This window comes from Colletotrichum lupini, chromosome 1 (genome assembly GCF_023278565.1).
Source record: "Colletotrichum lupini chromosome 1, complete sequence".
Lineage (NCBI taxonomy): Eukaryota > Fungi > Ascomycota > Sordariomycetes > Glomerellales > Glomerellaceae > Colletotrichum > Colletotrichum lupini.
In genome coordinates this window covers 3,939,800-3,954,869 of record NC_064672.1, presented here as the reverse complement: position 1 = coordinate 3,954,869, position 15,070 = coordinate 3,939,800, and the positions used below count along the sequence as shown (strand labels likewise).

At 52.7% G+C, this 15,070-nt stretch overlaps 6 protein-coding genes across 6 annotated transcripts; 1 reads left to right on the top strand and 5 right to left on the bottom strand.

The window, feature by feature from the left end:
- Positions 1-312: 312 nt before the first annotated feature.
- Positions 313-1,520, bottom strand: CLUP02_01150 (uncharacterized protein; the record flags this gene model as incomplete). The annotated part of the gene is made up of 3 exons (XM_049280192.1): positions 313-532; positions 607-644; positions 729-1,520. The coding sequence occupies 3 exons, from the start codon at positions 1,518-1,520 to the stop codon at positions 313-315; spliced, it is 1,050 nt and encodes a 349-aa protein (XP_049136149.1).
- Positions 1,521-1,605: 85 nt separating this feature from the next.
- On the bottom strand, positions 1,606-3,361 carry CLUP02_01149 (uncharacterized protein; the record flags this gene model as incomplete). The annotated part of the gene is made up of 8 exons (XM_049280191.1): positions 1,606-1,987; positions 2,054-2,130; positions 2,255-2,500; positions 2,575-2,757; positions 2,912-2,998; positions 3,051-3,150; positions 3,221-3,251; positions 3,307-3,361. 8 exons carry the CDS (start codon positions 3,359-3,361, stop codon positions 1,606-1,608), a joined length of 1,161 nt encoding a protein of 386 aa, XP_049136148.1.
- Positions 3,362-3,455: 94 nt separating this feature from the next.
- On the top strand, positions 3,456-5,245 carry CLUP02_01148 (uncharacterized protein; the record flags this gene model as incomplete). The annotated part of the gene is made up of 4 exons (XM_049280190.1): positions 3,456-3,570; positions 3,736-3,884; positions 3,955-4,940; positions 5,089-5,245. The coding sequence occupies 4 exons, from the start codon at positions 3,456-3,458 to the stop codon at positions 5,243-5,245; spliced, it is 1,407 nt and encodes a 468-aa protein (XP_049136147.1).
- A 659-nt stretch (positions 5,246-5,904) lies between these two features.
- CLUP02_01147 (uncharacterized protein) lies at positions 5,905-6,187 on the bottom strand (the record flags this gene model as incomplete). Its single annotated transcript, XM_049280189.1, has 2 exons — positions 5,905-6,072; positions 6,146-6,187. 2 exons carry the CDS (start codon positions 6,185-6,187, stop codon positions 5,905-5,907), a joined length of 210 nt encoding a protein of 69 aa, XP_049136146.1.
- A 70-nt stretch (positions 6,188-6,257) lies between these two features.
- On the bottom strand, positions 6,258-7,601 carry CLUP02_01146 (uncharacterized protein; the record flags this gene model as incomplete). The annotated part of the gene is made up of 6 exons (XM_049280188.1): positions 6,258-6,389; positions 6,445-6,891; positions 6,942-7,106; positions 7,161-7,395; positions 7,464-7,508; positions 7,570-7,601. 6 exons carry the CDS (start codon positions 7,599-7,601, stop codon positions 6,258-6,260), a joined length of 1,056 nt encoding a protein of 351 aa, XP_049136145.1.
- A 2,688-nt stretch (positions 7,602-10,289) lies between these two features.
- Positions 10,290-14,851, bottom strand: CLUP02_01145 (amidophosphoribosyltransferase; the record flags this gene model as incomplete). The annotated part of the gene is made up of 17 exons (XM_049280187.1): positions 10,290-10,592; positions 10,742-10,821; positions 10,878-11,012; positions 11,105-11,373; positions 11,413-11,670; positions 11,710-11,791; positions 11,854-11,922; positions 11,983-12,077; positions 12,132-12,213; positions 12,271-12,350; positions 12,387-12,550; positions 12,615-12,679; positions 12,775-12,896; positions 13,017-13,872; positions 13,925-14,452; positions 14,514-14,662; positions 14,718-14,851. The coding sequence occupies 17 exons, from the start codon at positions 14,849-14,851 to the stop codon at positions 10,290-10,292; spliced, it is 3,471 nt and encodes a 1,156-aa protein (XP_049136144.1).
- Positions 14,852-15,070: the final 219 nt, after the last annotated feature.

Genomic DNA, 15,070 nt, shown 5'->3' with positions numbered 1-15,070 from the left:
GGAAAATGTACCGAAACCTGTTCCCTTTCCTTTCTCATCCTCTCTCCTTTCCTCTTCCAACTGCCCAGAGGTAAAAACAAGAAACTGTAATCGTAACTTTTTGTGGTATCCGCTATGCTGTAGTAAAGGGACCTAAGAGAAAATGCGAGATTGCGTGGACTGGGTATCCTGCTGTCTTTCCAAACACCATTGCTATGCTTCAGTCGTAACCGTACTTGATAACTTTTTGTGGCTTCATCACTCGTTCAAGTCTCTATAGTCATCACGCATAAAAGACGAAGGCTGTAAAACAAAGTCGGGGTAGGGCGAGTGTCACCGCCGCAGCGGCGTCCCTGTGGGTGTGCTGTAAGCGGAGCGGTCGTAGCTCTTGTGCTTTGACCGTTTGCGTTTGAGGGCGGTCCAGTCGGTTTTCCAGTTCTGAATGCTTTGGGCGAGGTCGTCGTCAACATCGGTTGGGCATTGCACTTCTATAGCCTTGAGGCCGAGGCGTAGGTAGCTGAGTTCCGAGTCGTTTTCTTGGAGTTCTTCTTCTCTGCAATGAGTCAGTATGGAAAGGCACACAAACAACCCACAAGGGGACTGTTTCGAGACATACAAGTCATGTACTCGACCTTGGAGGAAGATGATTCTTTGTGCTGCCCGTTCTGCGCGGGTTACGAGAAGTTGGTGGATGTGCTTTATTCTGGTCAGTGGCCTCCCTTCCCGAGTTTGGCGTTTTCATGTCTCACCTCCGATTCCTCTTGACGGGCCTTGAGGTTTGTGACGAGGGATTCCAGCTCGATGTTGAGTTTTGCTGCTTCGGACGCGATGCGGAAAGTATCGACCGCGGGCTTCTTTTCGACGGTGGGTTCAGGCGAGGGCGTATCTCTTCTGAATGAGCTGCGGAAGGACGGTGAGATTTCCGAAAGGCCCGACCGAAACCATGACGGCGAAGGCGAAGTCCACAAGGATTCATGCTCAACACTCCGGGCGTCTGCCGGCCAATTCTTTGGCTTGCCCTGTGGTGTTGCTTGAGGCGGCTCTCCGGCTAAGACTGAATCAATCTCATCAAGCTTTCCGTGCATGGCGCTAACGTTGGTATCAGGGACATCTTCACCCGCGAGGAGCTTTTGCGCCAAGTCGTTGAGCCGCTGGATCAAACCGAGAGTATCTCGGGTATTTTCAGTGTTCTCATTCGTCTTTTCAGTCCCATTTGAATGGGTTGATGCAGTGAGATCATCCTCGGTCCATGAGCGCGCTAGGGGGCTCTTAGCCACCGGCGTCGAGAAATAACCACCGGGCGTGGAGAATTGCTGGCGAGGAGTCGGTGAGAGAGGTGAGAAGCCCCGATGGCTCATCGGTGAGGGAAGAGAGGGCGTTGAAATTTGCGGTGAAGAAGCATGCGGCGTTACGGGGACCGATTTGCTGGTTTGGCTCCTAGAGCGGCGCAAGCGGCCTTTGCATGGGCTGTTGTCGTCCTCATCGTCATTCAAATCGAGAAAACGTAGGCCCAGCCCCGAATCCGATCTGCCGTCCGACATTTCTGGTCATTGAAGTGAAAAAGGTATTTGGACAATGTTTAATAGGGCGGCGGCCGGCCAACCGAAAAACCGGGTCTTTGGCCTCCTAGACAAATAGTCCCCGTGTGTATGTATTCCTCTCAGAGGTATGGGGAACGGAAAAGACGCGCGACAAGGCAAAGAACTGCCGGTTTGGGCTCGATTGCAATGCGACGAGTCGACTCTGCATGCACCGGATGAAAGCAGCACGGCGCGGCAAGCTAGTGGGACGATCCGAAAGGGCGGCTTCTGGTGCAAATGCCAAAGATTGGGGGATTTTGGGCGTCAGCTGCAGGAGAATCGGGCGCTGTTTGGTCAAAGAGGCCGACCAATTGGCGATGCGTCGAGTCTTGTCTTTGGCGCGTTCGACGCGTGAGGTGGCTCTGGAAGGCGTGGGAGGCTGGTGAAGGCTGGGCGAGGACTCGGGGGGGCTTGAAGAATTGTGGCGCCTTGCATGTGACCACAGGGGTCAAGCTGGGACTCTGACAATGGGTGAACGCTGGAGACGGATTTACCTAGGGCCATTTTGCGAGAAGGGGGAAGGACGCGACCGGGATGTGATTGGGAAGGTGACGGCTACGCAGTAGAGCTGCTAGCATTTGCTGTAGTGGAGGTGCACCCAGCTTAAGGTACCTTGCTTAGCTTCGTAACCTCTTCACCTTATGTCAGCATTTACCTCAAGACTCGGTGTGGGGGAAGCAAGCAAGCCTAGGCACGGGCACAGCTCTCTCGGCTACGAGGAAGGGCAGACGCTGAACAAGAGCCCCTCCTCCGCCGCGGTTGACCGTCGTCGCGTGCTGTAGAGTTGGAGAAGGAAATTGATAGTGACGGAAGTACACACCAACTGCCACGATCCGTTCCTTTCCGCCGTCCGTCACTCCGTCACATGCCCGACATATAATCGTGACTCTTGATTGCCCGGCATTCAATTCCAAGTTGGTAGTGGTAAGTATGTGTGCTGGCTGTTCGATTTCTCTTGTTCTTTTTCTTTCTTTCTTTCTTTTTTTTTTCTTTCGCTCAATCAGTGTGGTTTGACGGCTCGGTCCTTTTTCCGTTTTTCTGGAGCTGGTTTATCTTGACTTTCTCCTTGATTGACAGAGCAAAACTGCTCATTATCTGCACCATACCCAATGTTTATTCTGGAGATACTACATGGCATCCATTCGGCCTGTGTCTCTATTGTGGTACTGTAAGAGAGCTGTAGATATGTGTACCCACGCTGTAAAGTGAGACAGAGTTGGCAACGCACAGAGAGTCTTGCCGTGATACCGTCGAATTAACGCCCCGAATCACCATTCTCTACCTGGCTGATAGCTGTTCGAATAACGGACCTAAACATACACATTCGCACCTCGGGCGAAACAATTGCGAACCGTTGTTACGGCCAGAACCGGCGGGAAACTCGCTTGAAGCGCACCTCTACGGTCGGCTATGTAAGCCGGGTCGAGGTACTTATCGTGCTATCATCGAACCATGGGCATAGGCAGTATGACGCCGAGTCGGGGCAAGTACCTGCGTACCATTGCCGTCCGCCCAGAGCATCAGGAACTCTCCACTGAGGAGCCCTGGCCCGGCCTTGTTCCTGTCGTCCCCGGCAATCCCAAGCTCTCGCCTTCTTGAGGTCCCAGTTCCTATTCCGTCTCCATTACCAGAAATAAACCTACACGAAACACCTCCCGTACGCTGCACGCGACCTCTCCTCACTCCCATTGACTATGCGGCAGTAGATCTGGCTTTAATCTTCAACCTCGTCTCCTAATCCCTCGACATCTCTTCCTCCGCATTTCGCCCGCTCGTGTCTGTTCCATGTTGCCCTGCGTCATACAGCCTCGGTAAAGGCCGCCCCAACTCGGTCACGCGGGGTTCGATTCGAATACCTCATTTCAACAGTAGATCGCCAATTCAGAGCCGCCCAACATGTCGTGGAGGAAGACGGATAGGTTGATGGATACCATCAGGCATTACGCTAGTTTCCCGGCAACTGGTGTGAGCTTGAGGCAGATGGTTCAATTTGGAGAGAAGCCTTCAGTTGGTTCGTCAACCCTTGGCAACTCCCCTCCGTTTCCTAACGGCTTGCATTTACCTCCCTTCTGCTCCGTTGCTTGCTGAGCTTGCATGCGATAGCAATGCGCCAGTTCCTACTTGACTAGCTTTTCGTTCAAGCTGCCATGGTGCTGACTGTTCATTCTGCTCCCAGGAACCCTCTTCCGTGCCTCACAATTCCTTGCCGAGGAGCTACCAATCCGCCTTGCCCATCGCGTACAAGAGCTCGACGAACTTCCAGATGGCCTCAACGACATGCCCTCCGTGAAGCGAGTGCAGGACTGGTACGCACAGTCATTCGAGGTATGTCAAGGCTTTTCTGTCGCATAATGCATGAAGGATATGACTCACTGACACTCATCCGTCCGCGCAGGAACTCACACAACTTCCCCGACCTGACTTGGATAAATCAACAAAAGAAAGGCTCTTGAGGCCTGCCAAATCGTACGGGAAAGGTCCAATGCTCTCCGAGGCAACCCGAAACCCGAGCATCGAGGAAGGCCAATATGCCTCTTTGCCGCAGTCCAATGGAAACGGCTGGAGCAAGCAGAAGAACGTCGCCGCACGGAGATATTTTGCAATGGTGGATGATGTCGGCGATTGGCCGCCTGAGCTGCGCTTGTACAACGAGCGCTTCGCCAAAGCCCTGCATGGCATCAAGAGGCGCCACGACGGAGTTGTCACCACCATGGCACAGGGCATCCTGGAGTACAAGCGCAAAAGGCAGCGCATGCAAATTGATAACAACATCCAGTCATTCCTCGATCGATTTTACATGTCGCGCATAGGGATCCGCATGCTCATCGGTCAGCACATTGCCTTGACCGATCAAAGCCACCACCGGGATCCCACCTATGTCGGCATCATCTGTACCAAGACCAATGTTCAGGATCTCGCGCAAGAAGCCATTGAGAATGCGCGCTTTGTCTGCGAGGACCATTACGGACTTTTCGAAGCACCCAAGATTCAACTCGTCTGCAACCCTAACCTGAACTTCATGTACGTTCCAGGGCATCTTTCGCATATGCTCTTTGAGACTTTGAAAAACTCTCTCCGCGCCGTTGTCGAAACACACGGTCAGGATAAGCAGGAATTCCCTGTGACCAAGGTCATTGTGGCAGAGGGTAAGGAGGATATCACCATCAAGATCTCGGACGAGGGTGGTGGTATTCCCCGAAGCTCTATACCTCTCGTTTGGACATATATGTACACCACTGTGGATCGCACACCGAATCTGGATCCGGACTTTGATAAGAACGACTTCAAAGCGCCTATGGCTGGCTTTGGGTACGGATTGCCTATCTCACGACTTTACGCGCGATACTTTGGCGGAGACTTGAAACTTATCAGCATGGAAGGGTGAGTCGCGCGCTGTGCCATGGACTTATTTTACGTAACCCCAAGCTAACCCCGAATGTAGATATGGCACGGATGTTTATTTGCATCTCAATCGTCTGTCCAGCTCATCGGAACCTCTTCAATAGGGACCAGCAGTCATGAGGGACAGGAACGCTCGAGGATTGACGCTAGGGTTAAGGTATACACTGCACAAGAGGCTTAAGGATCGCGAGATCACGGAGCGTCGGCAGGTTGGAGACGCTCAGGAGATGATGAATCGGGGCGACACCGATCCTGGCTATTTCAAGCAAAACAACGACTTGTGATTAGCCTGTCTTGAAACAGGCCATTAATCGCTCCTCAATATTCGGCGATCGAGACCATGTCGGAGAGCCGAACCCCTCCGTTACTTGATCCATAGCGGCAAGGCGAGGGACGTCGGGGCTTCTACAGTTAGGTCGACGACACCTTGAGGGCGGGAGTACTATAAGCCAGCATCATGTTGGAATCTGGGATGGGATCATTTCCGCGCCCGTTGTGGCACGCGGGGAGGACACATCGTTTTTTGTTTTCTTCTTTTGGGTATGGTTTGGGGGCATTTCCAAAAAAGAATTACCCCGGCTGGACAGGAGCACGGGATCACACACACACACATTGGACAGGCCGCATCGGCAATGAGACTGGATGGCGGTGGGCGTCTCGGGTTTCTTTTTTGCCACATGTTTCTCTCGTTACACAGTTGAAATACACATGGTTGCATAGGGAACGTTTTGATTTGCAAAGTGAACTGACTATTAGTGAAGTTGCGGTTACCTGACTATCGAGGTACCTGAAAGAGCAAAACTTTTCCGTGCCTTCCTTCCCATGATCCTAACCGTTCCGAACCGCCACCGTCCTATCGTTGAGAAGTTGCAAAGTTGAAGAGAAGTCGAACCCCACGTAATCCGTGGAAATATGCCCAGAACTGCCATCCCTTCGCGTTCCCTCATTTCTCAGGCGTTGTCCCCGTGAAGCTTCCATAGACTATAGCTGCGCTGTAGCTGGTAGCAAACATCAAACTTCCTCCCACTCCTCTAGGCATATGAGGTTGGTCGGTTGTTTGTTGCCGGATGACTTGCCCGTGAAAATTGGGACGGAATGGCTTTGCGCTGAGCTGCGATTAAAACACAGGCAAGAAACTCAAAGAAGCTCAAATAAAGAAAAGGAAGAAAAGAAAACAATGAGACAGATGAGGGCGTCGGGTAACCACTGATGGAAATGTTCTCCATGGCGGCATGAAACCACCGCTACCAAATAGAGTTATTTGGTGCCCAGATGACGCGTGGAAGAATGAGGTTCCTACTCGTCGTCACTGTCGTCATCGCCGTTGCCGTACGGAATGGGGTTGAAGATTGTTTGAGGCTGAGGCCTGCCTCTCTGGAGCGCGCGGTGCTCCGCCTTCGTGAGCTGCTTTCTATCGCGCTGACGATCCTTGAGAGTGCGTTAGTAGGGTACTGAAACATTGGAAAGTGATAGATGGACTTACACCGGGCCAGGGACCGCTAGGCGCAACGCTCGAAGCGGCGAGAGCCGTAGTGTTGGATCCGGTCTCGGGGCGACCTCCCTCGTAGGTATAGCGACTCTTAATCATGGAAGAGCCACTGGACTGGGTAGTGGGGACCTTGGTCTTGATATGCTTCTTGCCAGCCGAGTCGTAGGCATTGAAGTCGACATCAAGGAAGGTGTTGTGAAACTCGTAATCACGACCTGTCTCAGTGGTACCTGCGATAGCCGAGGTAGCAGCAGAGGCAATGCTCTCGCTGTCCAGGCCGGAGGCGCCGGCATTGTAGCTAGCATGGCCGACATTTCTAGCCCCAAGGCCGATCGGGCCAGCAATATAGGGCTGACGAGTCTCGATGCCCATAGACTCAATGCGAGTCGAGAGGTCATCCGCGGCAGTGAGGCCGTTGGTTCCAGTGACGGGAGCGAGGGGCTTTCAGCACATTAGTCTTGTTCAAGTTGGCAGTTCATGGTCTTTCTTACCTGATCAACCTCACTACGGAAGTCAAAGATCTCAGAGGGATCAGTCGGCAGGTGACTCACGTAGTCGTCCGTGTTCTCCAGGGGGTCCAGTTGAGTGTTAGGACCGGCCCAGGGAGTGTAGCCGGGCTCCTGGGTGTTGATCCAGTGCTGGCAAGACTTGCAGAACTGTACACAAAGATGTGAGCGGAAGTGGAAATGGTATGCGGCTTAGGTACTCACGTTGACGCCATTGGTTCTATTGTTCTTGGAGAACTGGTCCAAGGTCTTAATCTCGTCACATGGACCTTCACATCGAATCTCATTGACGGGTTCACCCGAGTGAATGCGGCAGACCATGCCAGTGTTGGCACGGTTGACTCGAGCATGTCGATCAAGCTTATCTTGAACAAGCTTCTGCTGCTTCTTGGAGAAGCCGGACATCGGCTTCCACTCACCGCCAATCTTGCAGCGATACCTATAAGAAAGTGTCAGCGGTGTCAGAGACTAGTCGCGTCGGCACAATTCTCGTATATCGCAACTTACTTCTCGGCCATGTTCTCGCCAAGCTTCTCACCAAGGTCCTGGGAACTGAGAAGTATTTGTTAGTGCCATTGACCACAGTGAGAAGATAACGCTGCATTTTACTTACCTGCTAGGACGAGAGGAGTAGTAGGAAGACATGGCTGTGGTCTCGGTGTGTGTGTGTGTGTGTGTGTGTGTGTGTGTGTTGGGACCTATGTATGTTGAGAAGATCACCAAATGTTTTTGGCGTGAAGAGTAGGAGGTAGAATGAAGGGTTTCTTGACTTGGAGGCACAAGCAACAAGTAATGATGTGAGTATCGGTGTTGACGGATCTGAAGAATTCTTGAGAAGAATTGATGAAAGATGCGTATTGAGGAAAGGATTTTGGAATGTCGATGGGAATTTCTTGGGGATCGAGTGTGTGAGTGAGCGAGGAGGGACGAATGGAAGGTTGGAAAGAAAGAAAACTCGGGTCAACAGCCTGCCCGTTAGGCAGCCAAGGGCGTCTAGAGAAGGCGCGTTTGTTATTCCTCGTCGTTCCTACCCTTCTCAAGGCAGGAACAAAGGGATGGTGAGAGGAAAGAACGATGGCCCAGTAGAGCACCTGAGCAGTCACTCAGCTTGAGACCGAAAACATCGCATGATTCATTCGCTTGATCAATCACTCCAAGAACACCACATCGTGACTACACAGTAGGATAAGAACAGGCAGTTCCATGGAATCATCTTGAAAGTTTTGCACTTACTTAGTACTCAGTGGTTTCCTTGGTATCTTATACGCACATGCTAGACGGCCAATAGTATATGTCAAAGATAAGACACACGTGAAGTTTGATGTGTTACCTTGGTCCACACACCCGGCGAGCAACCTGATGCATTTTGACCTTGAACAAGATATTTGCCATCGATTGCAACTTCTCAATAAGTAGCTACCTATCTAGTATGTCGATGAGCTCAAGTGGTTGCTAGACTTAGGAGAACCCGCAAGCAGGATACTCCAACTACTTGCCATTTACCTGGATGGTACTGACGAGTCCCTGAGGTGCAAACATTTACCTCCGAAACAGCTCAAGACAGCAAGGTTTCCCCCCCAAGCGAAGAACGTTCCTATGCATTGGGAAGATGCTTCGCAAAGCTGGCCTGGCGGCTCTCTCAAAACGCAGTCTTGCTACTGTACCTTCTTCTATCATCACTGACCATCGTTCTTCGTCTGCAGCTTAACGGTTTCTTCACTTCCAGAGTCATAGACTTACGCATCGACATATGGGAAGGAGCCCATACAAGATTTCATATCGATGCTGAACAGTGTACATTCAGAGTCAGCCTAGAGCCGGTGCATAGGATTCGCTTCCAATATAATGAAACTTCTTTTGGAAGACAAGCACATACGACCACACCCATCAGAAAATTCGGGATCCCGTCCGCTCTCCCATAGACAAGCTGATGAGGGCCAGATTAGTAGTTGAGTCGGTGACGATCAGCGAATACCTGGTGTTGTATGTTTTTGCTTTTTCAAATGACCGGCCACGACCGTTGTAGTTTTGCGGTCGTATTCCGTGTCGTCAGCCGCCACCCGGAGCCACCTCCGACGAAAGAAAAAAAAACCTACCGGCGCTGTGGAACCCCGGCAGTCAGACGCATAAAGCTTGTACACTTCCGGCTCTCACAAAAAACGGCTTATGCACTCAATTCACATGGTTCGGTGTTGTTCACATGGAGGACGTTCCGTTCGGCACGATACTCTGTTGTCCGGTGGACGGCAGTGGATGCCCTCGTCTCCATTCGGTAATATACACCGCTGCATCCGCCATCTTACTCAACCTGGGGTTCCATTCGGTCAGTCTTCCATCGTGAAGAGAAAAAAACGAGAAGAATATTCCACAGCTTCCAGAAGCGGAATCGAATCTCCACGCCTGGCAGGGCGCTAGACTTTACAGGGCATGGGGCTACTGCAACAGCGGCCTCTAATTCTCAGTTCAGGGCCTTGTCTCAACGAAATTTCGAAGCGAGGCGAGCGCGGGGACTCTTTCCTATCGTTCACGAGATGGACGAGAGAGGGGAGGGGGTGTTGGACTACGATACCTAGGTTCTGCTCATCTCGCGTGAAGCTTTCCAAGGGTCCAACAAGTGGCCCTACACTAAAACGAAACAGCCTTTGTGAATCACGGTAGAGGGATCGTCGAAGATTCCAATACATCTGCGTCGTTGCCACGGGCACCTTTCATATCGCGGCATCCGGACTAGGAAAAAGAGCTTCTGCCCGGCCACGCGGCGGCTCCGGATCGGCGGTTTCCCAACTTCGTGGGACGAGATGAACCGGATGCTTCCCAACCACCCGCGGCGGCCTTCCCCTCCCAGTCCCACCCTGAATCCCACCAGCATCCTTCCAATGTCTGGGCGTGTGTGTCTTCAAGGGTGGTGGTTGGTCCAGTTGCAATAGCAGCAATTAACGGAATCGTGCAAAAAGAGGATGGGAAAATTTCCGTTGCCCAGAGATGAGGGTGACGAGAGATGGAGCAATCTGTACTACGTAACCACCTCACAGGACCCCTGGAGGATATGTACCTATGCAACAACGGAGATGCACAGCGTCAGAACTCTAGGTCCGCACAGGTGCATCGGCAGCACGACATCGTGATCTCCGCGCCCACCCCGAGTCAGCACAAGGATGAGTGAAGCGTGGCTTTCTGGGAAATAGATGTCCATACGGAGTATATCCACCGATCACGAGATCACGTTCTGATCAGTCACAAGTTATTGCAAGACCCCTCCGAAATTGGCACAACGCCATTGTCCCTACGAGTCTCGTGTAGAAGCCAAGAGCTAGCGAAACGAGAGTGCCCGGCCTACAACACTCCATTCGCTGGATGAAGAGTTAGAGAAGTGGTCGCTAAACCATCCTCCACAATATGAGGAACAGCGGCAGCAGAATAGGCGGGAAGCATCCTGGCATAAGGTAGGCTGTTAGACAAGGCGGGACAGAGTAGCCCGAGAGGAGTTATTCGCTTCGCAACGCAACCACGGATGGACTTGAGACGACATGGGGCCCGGGCAAGGAACCCGCGGCCCAGAGCTTCTGGAAGAAGTCTGTTGCGCGTCGCATGGTATGCGTATCCGTATGGATAATGCAGCGCAGCAGGTCCGGAGGTCTGCCTTGCCCTTTTCACGAGACAATTCGCACGTCCCTCCCCTCCCATCCCTCCCCTCATGGTCATGGACGGGACAGAGGGGATTCAGAATAAGGGGGGGTGGTTAGTGGAAACACGGGCGACAGATTGTATCACGACGAAAATCCCACGAGGGGTCCCTGAAAATGGGCCAATGCTCTGTTCTTTTCGAGGAAGCGGGAAACCAATCCTAATCCCCCCAACCCCTTGTCTGGCAATATTCGAGGGCACATTAACGGCCCCCAAGTAAAATCATCAAGAACGAACTCGGAACAAGAAACACTCTATGCGGAGCCAAAGCCCCGCCCTTGTGCGTGCGACGGGATTGTCCATCATCTCGCTGGTTCCATGCCTCGAAGTTGGCCATGATAATGCGGCCATGCAGTGCTTTCCCAAGCCCAGCTGAGCATGGTTGTGGGCTCGATACCTTCTACCAAAAGACGCTGTGCCACAAATCCAGATTGGCCCGAATCTTTGGGGGCGTTAGAGGGAACGGTAACCCGGCCAAACCTTGGCCAAGTTCATGCCCGTCACCAAAAACGTCGGTGACATTGCAGCCGCACGGCTTGCATTCTGCATGGCATGCGCCCAACCAATCTGCCAGGCATAGGATAGGTATCGACTATTGCCAAATGGCATTGCCCATTTGGCGGGGTATGTTGGCCAAAATGCCAAAACGCAGCCCGTCCCAAGAGACCGGCGGACGGCGCGGGCTTTGCATTCCCTGGGATCCTGATCCCCCTCCTCCTCCAAGGGTCCGACCCTGAAGAGAAGCATAAAGCTGTGCAGCATTGAACACTACCATGGCCGGCGATTAAAGGTGGCCATGTCCATGCTCTCTGATTGCCAGGCCGGAGCATAGAGGTGACAGAAGAGCCCGGTCTCGTAGTTGCGAATCCACCACGAGATGATCGCCCTCCTTCGTCTTCCTGCCTGCCTGATGGGTTTACTGGTGTGAACTTCTGAAGTATCTGTCAGGCTGAAAGACAACCTAGAGGCAAGGCGAAAGGGTGCATCTAGCAGGCGAGAAAGGGGTCGTGGAGTCCATGCGATGGGGGCGCTTTAGTACTAGTGGAGAGATTGTCTTACCTTAGTCAACGTGTTGAAGATGTGGCCGCCGCGGCGGCGATGGCGCCAACGGAGGAGGGGAAGGCCAGTGAACCCGTTCACTAGGTCAATAACTTACTCATACAGGCGCTCATCTTCCTGGCAACTTGACCCATTGAGATTTACTTCATCTCACAATGCAGCCAGTGGGCGGGCGGGTTTCTCTCGCCCAGCAGAGTTTTGGGCTTGGATGGGATTATTGCGTCTGGGCTGGCACGGACACTCATTCCTGGGAAACTTGGGCAAAAGGGCGATTATTCCCCACCAGCTGTCATTCCAAATGGACGCCGGCCGTCGAACCGCGGATGTGCCGGTTGGTCGTCCGGGTCCCATGCCTTTGCAAAGTTCGTGCCAGGTCCCCTGGCCATGTACCTCTTTTTCCTCATCGTCTTTTTTCTTCACGGAGGTATTCACTGTGAGAGTTTCTTTCCCCATCTGTTTTCACTACGCAACCAAGGGCCCTTGGTGGGAAAAGATACAGGCACTGGGATGAGGGCTGGGATATGAGTCGTGACGGGCTCCGTGCGGAAAGGCTACCTACAGGCTGCAGTACCTGGAGGCTGGGAACCAGTCAGTCCGGCTTGTAACCTGACCACTACCTGTGGGAACGGGAAGAAGGGAAGGGGGGAAACGCTCCGATCCATCAGTGACGACGGTGGATCGTTTCACGGAATTTCTTCACCGTCTGGCGCGGATGGAGAAAACTGACCGGTCGATGGAACCCTCGGGCTCGGGCCTACGAATACCTTAGTGTAAATGACACCAAATGAAGCGACGTTGACTGTGACGATGTACAAGTATGAAGCGCATGCACTTAACCGGGGTTGGCCACCCTGGTTCATATTTATGCAGAGGCTCTGGATATCTCCTTAGATTACTCATGCTACTACCGGGTACAATCCAACGACGACTGATGACCACCAAGCAGTTGTTTGAATGGATGATTAATTCTTGTGAATCATCTATGTGCAGGACGTTCGAAAAGAACCCTATGTACGGACGACCATACATACCTCTCTCTCTCTCTCTCTTACCAGCCGAGTACCAAATCAAGTACCCAACTCCAAGCCTGAGTAATAAACCTCAGAGATGAATGCAATGTAGTTCCAAAATACCAATCCCTCCCCAACGCCTCTCTTGAATTTTTGATTTTCTGTATACCCCATTTCTGGCCTTTCTCTGAATAGTTGCGTGAGCATCTTTGAATCGTCTAGTTCCCCCCCTCATGAGCTGCGTTGTGGATGCTGCAAGCCGTTTAGTCAGTCAACAGTCCCCATAGTGCATGTTCGATGTACATACCCAATGTCCGCAGGGTTTCCCGGGGACTGCGGGTCAGCTCGTGTCCGGGCCGCCAAGCCATTGGTCTTGGCGATTTTAGCAGCAGGAGTTTCCGCAGAGTCCGCGGGGCCGGTATTCACGGGGCCGCTGCTGGCAACAAGCGCCTTACGCTTTCTGCCGCTGTTGCGGGCATCGTCGAGCTGCTCCAGGTAGGCCTCAGAAACAGGGGTGACATAGCAACCGCTGAAAACGCCGATCTCGAAAGTCTGCGTCTTGGGGTCACGAGGAGAAAGCTCGGCGCATGAGGCCACGAGATCCTCGACCGTCTGGTAGATGATGTCATCAGCACCGATTTGCTCGGCGATTTCGGCGTTGGTGCGTCCATGAGCAATCAGATCCTTTTGCGATGCCAAGTCAATGCCGTGGACATGAGGGTGGATGACCTCGGGCGAGCACGAGCTGAAGATGACCTTGCGAGCTCCGGCCTCACGCGCCATGGTGACGATCTCCCGGCTAGTCGTTCCGCGAACCACCGAGTCATCAACAAGAAGCACGGTCTTGCCCTTGAACTCGGAATCAATGGTGCTGAGCTTGCGGCGAACGCTCTTTTGCCGCATCTGCTGTCCAGGCATGATGAAAGTTCTGAAGACGTAACGGTTCTTGACGAAACCCATGGAATAGGGCTTCCTGAGTCGCTCTGCCAAAGCTGCAGCAGCCGTGTTGGAAGTCTCGGGGATAGGGATGACAACATCGATATCCTTAACGGCCTCCTCGCCCAGCCGAGCGATGATATTGTCAGCCAACTTGATACCCTGGCGGTTGCGGGACTCATGGACACTGATTCCATCAATGACACTGTCAGGCCTTGCAAAGTACACTTGACTACGTCAGCAAGTCCCAGCATCATTTCCAAGATTGTAGCTTCTTACCGTATTCAAAGATGTCAGGGCTGTATGAAGCCGGCTCCTGAATCTGGTGGAAAACAGGAGGGCAGCCCTTCTTGAAGAGAACAGCCTGTCCAGGCAAGACATCGGTGATGTTCTTGAAGCCCAGCTGGCGCAAAGCAATCGACTCCGACGCAACCATGTAGTCGTAAGCGTCGTCATCAGGGTTAGGAGTCGACTTGCGAGAACCCCAAACCAAAGGACGGATACCATCAGGGTCTCTGAACGCAACCACACCATAGCCAGCAACCATGATGACGCTAGCCCAGGCACCCTGAATGCGCTTGTAAGTGCGCTCAAGCGCACTGAACAGATCTGTCTCGTTGATACGCGCCTTTCCAGTCTCATTAAGCTCGTTGGCAAAGACAGACAGCATCAGCTCACTGTCACTGCTGGTGTTGATATGCCTGTGAGCGTCCTTGTCCAGGAAGGCACGGAGCTCGGCAGCATTGGTCAGGTTGCCATTGTGCGACAGGCAGATTCCATACGGGCTGTTGACGTAGAACGGTTGAGCTGTGATCTGCGTTAGCCTCTCAAAGGCCGTGAGGTGTCACCAGCACAGCTTTGTTCTGACCTTCAGCACGTCCACTGCTTCCCCAGGTAGGGTAGCGAAGGTGACCAATGCCCATCCATCCAGGCAAGTCAATGACCCTCTTGCCGTCCTTAAAGACGGTCGCTGCCATGCCAGAATCCTTGTTCATGAAGATTCGTCCTCCATAAGAACTGCTGGTGTCAGCCAAAGCCTGTAATTGGCTAGGTGTCCTTGAGGTTCTCTTACCTAGTCGCAATACCGCAGGCGTCTTGGCCGCGGTGCTGAAGAAGGTACATGGCTTCATGGATGTCCTGCGCAGCGTCGCAGTTGTCTTCATCCCGGTCATAATGACCCATGCAGATTCCAAGAATTCCACACATCTTGCCTTGCTCTTTGCGGTATCTTGCAGGAGATCAGTGATTCCCGAGGTCTATCCAATGCTTCCGCGTTCCAGGAAGCTTGGCAAACGTTTGCGCAGAAGGAACCAGCGTAGTTATGGGTGTTGGTGTTCGAGATAGCTTCGGTCGTGGGTGGTGGCGGGGTATCCGATGGCGGGGTATTTTTTTTTTTAGTTGGACAGGGTCCACGCCGTGTTTTCT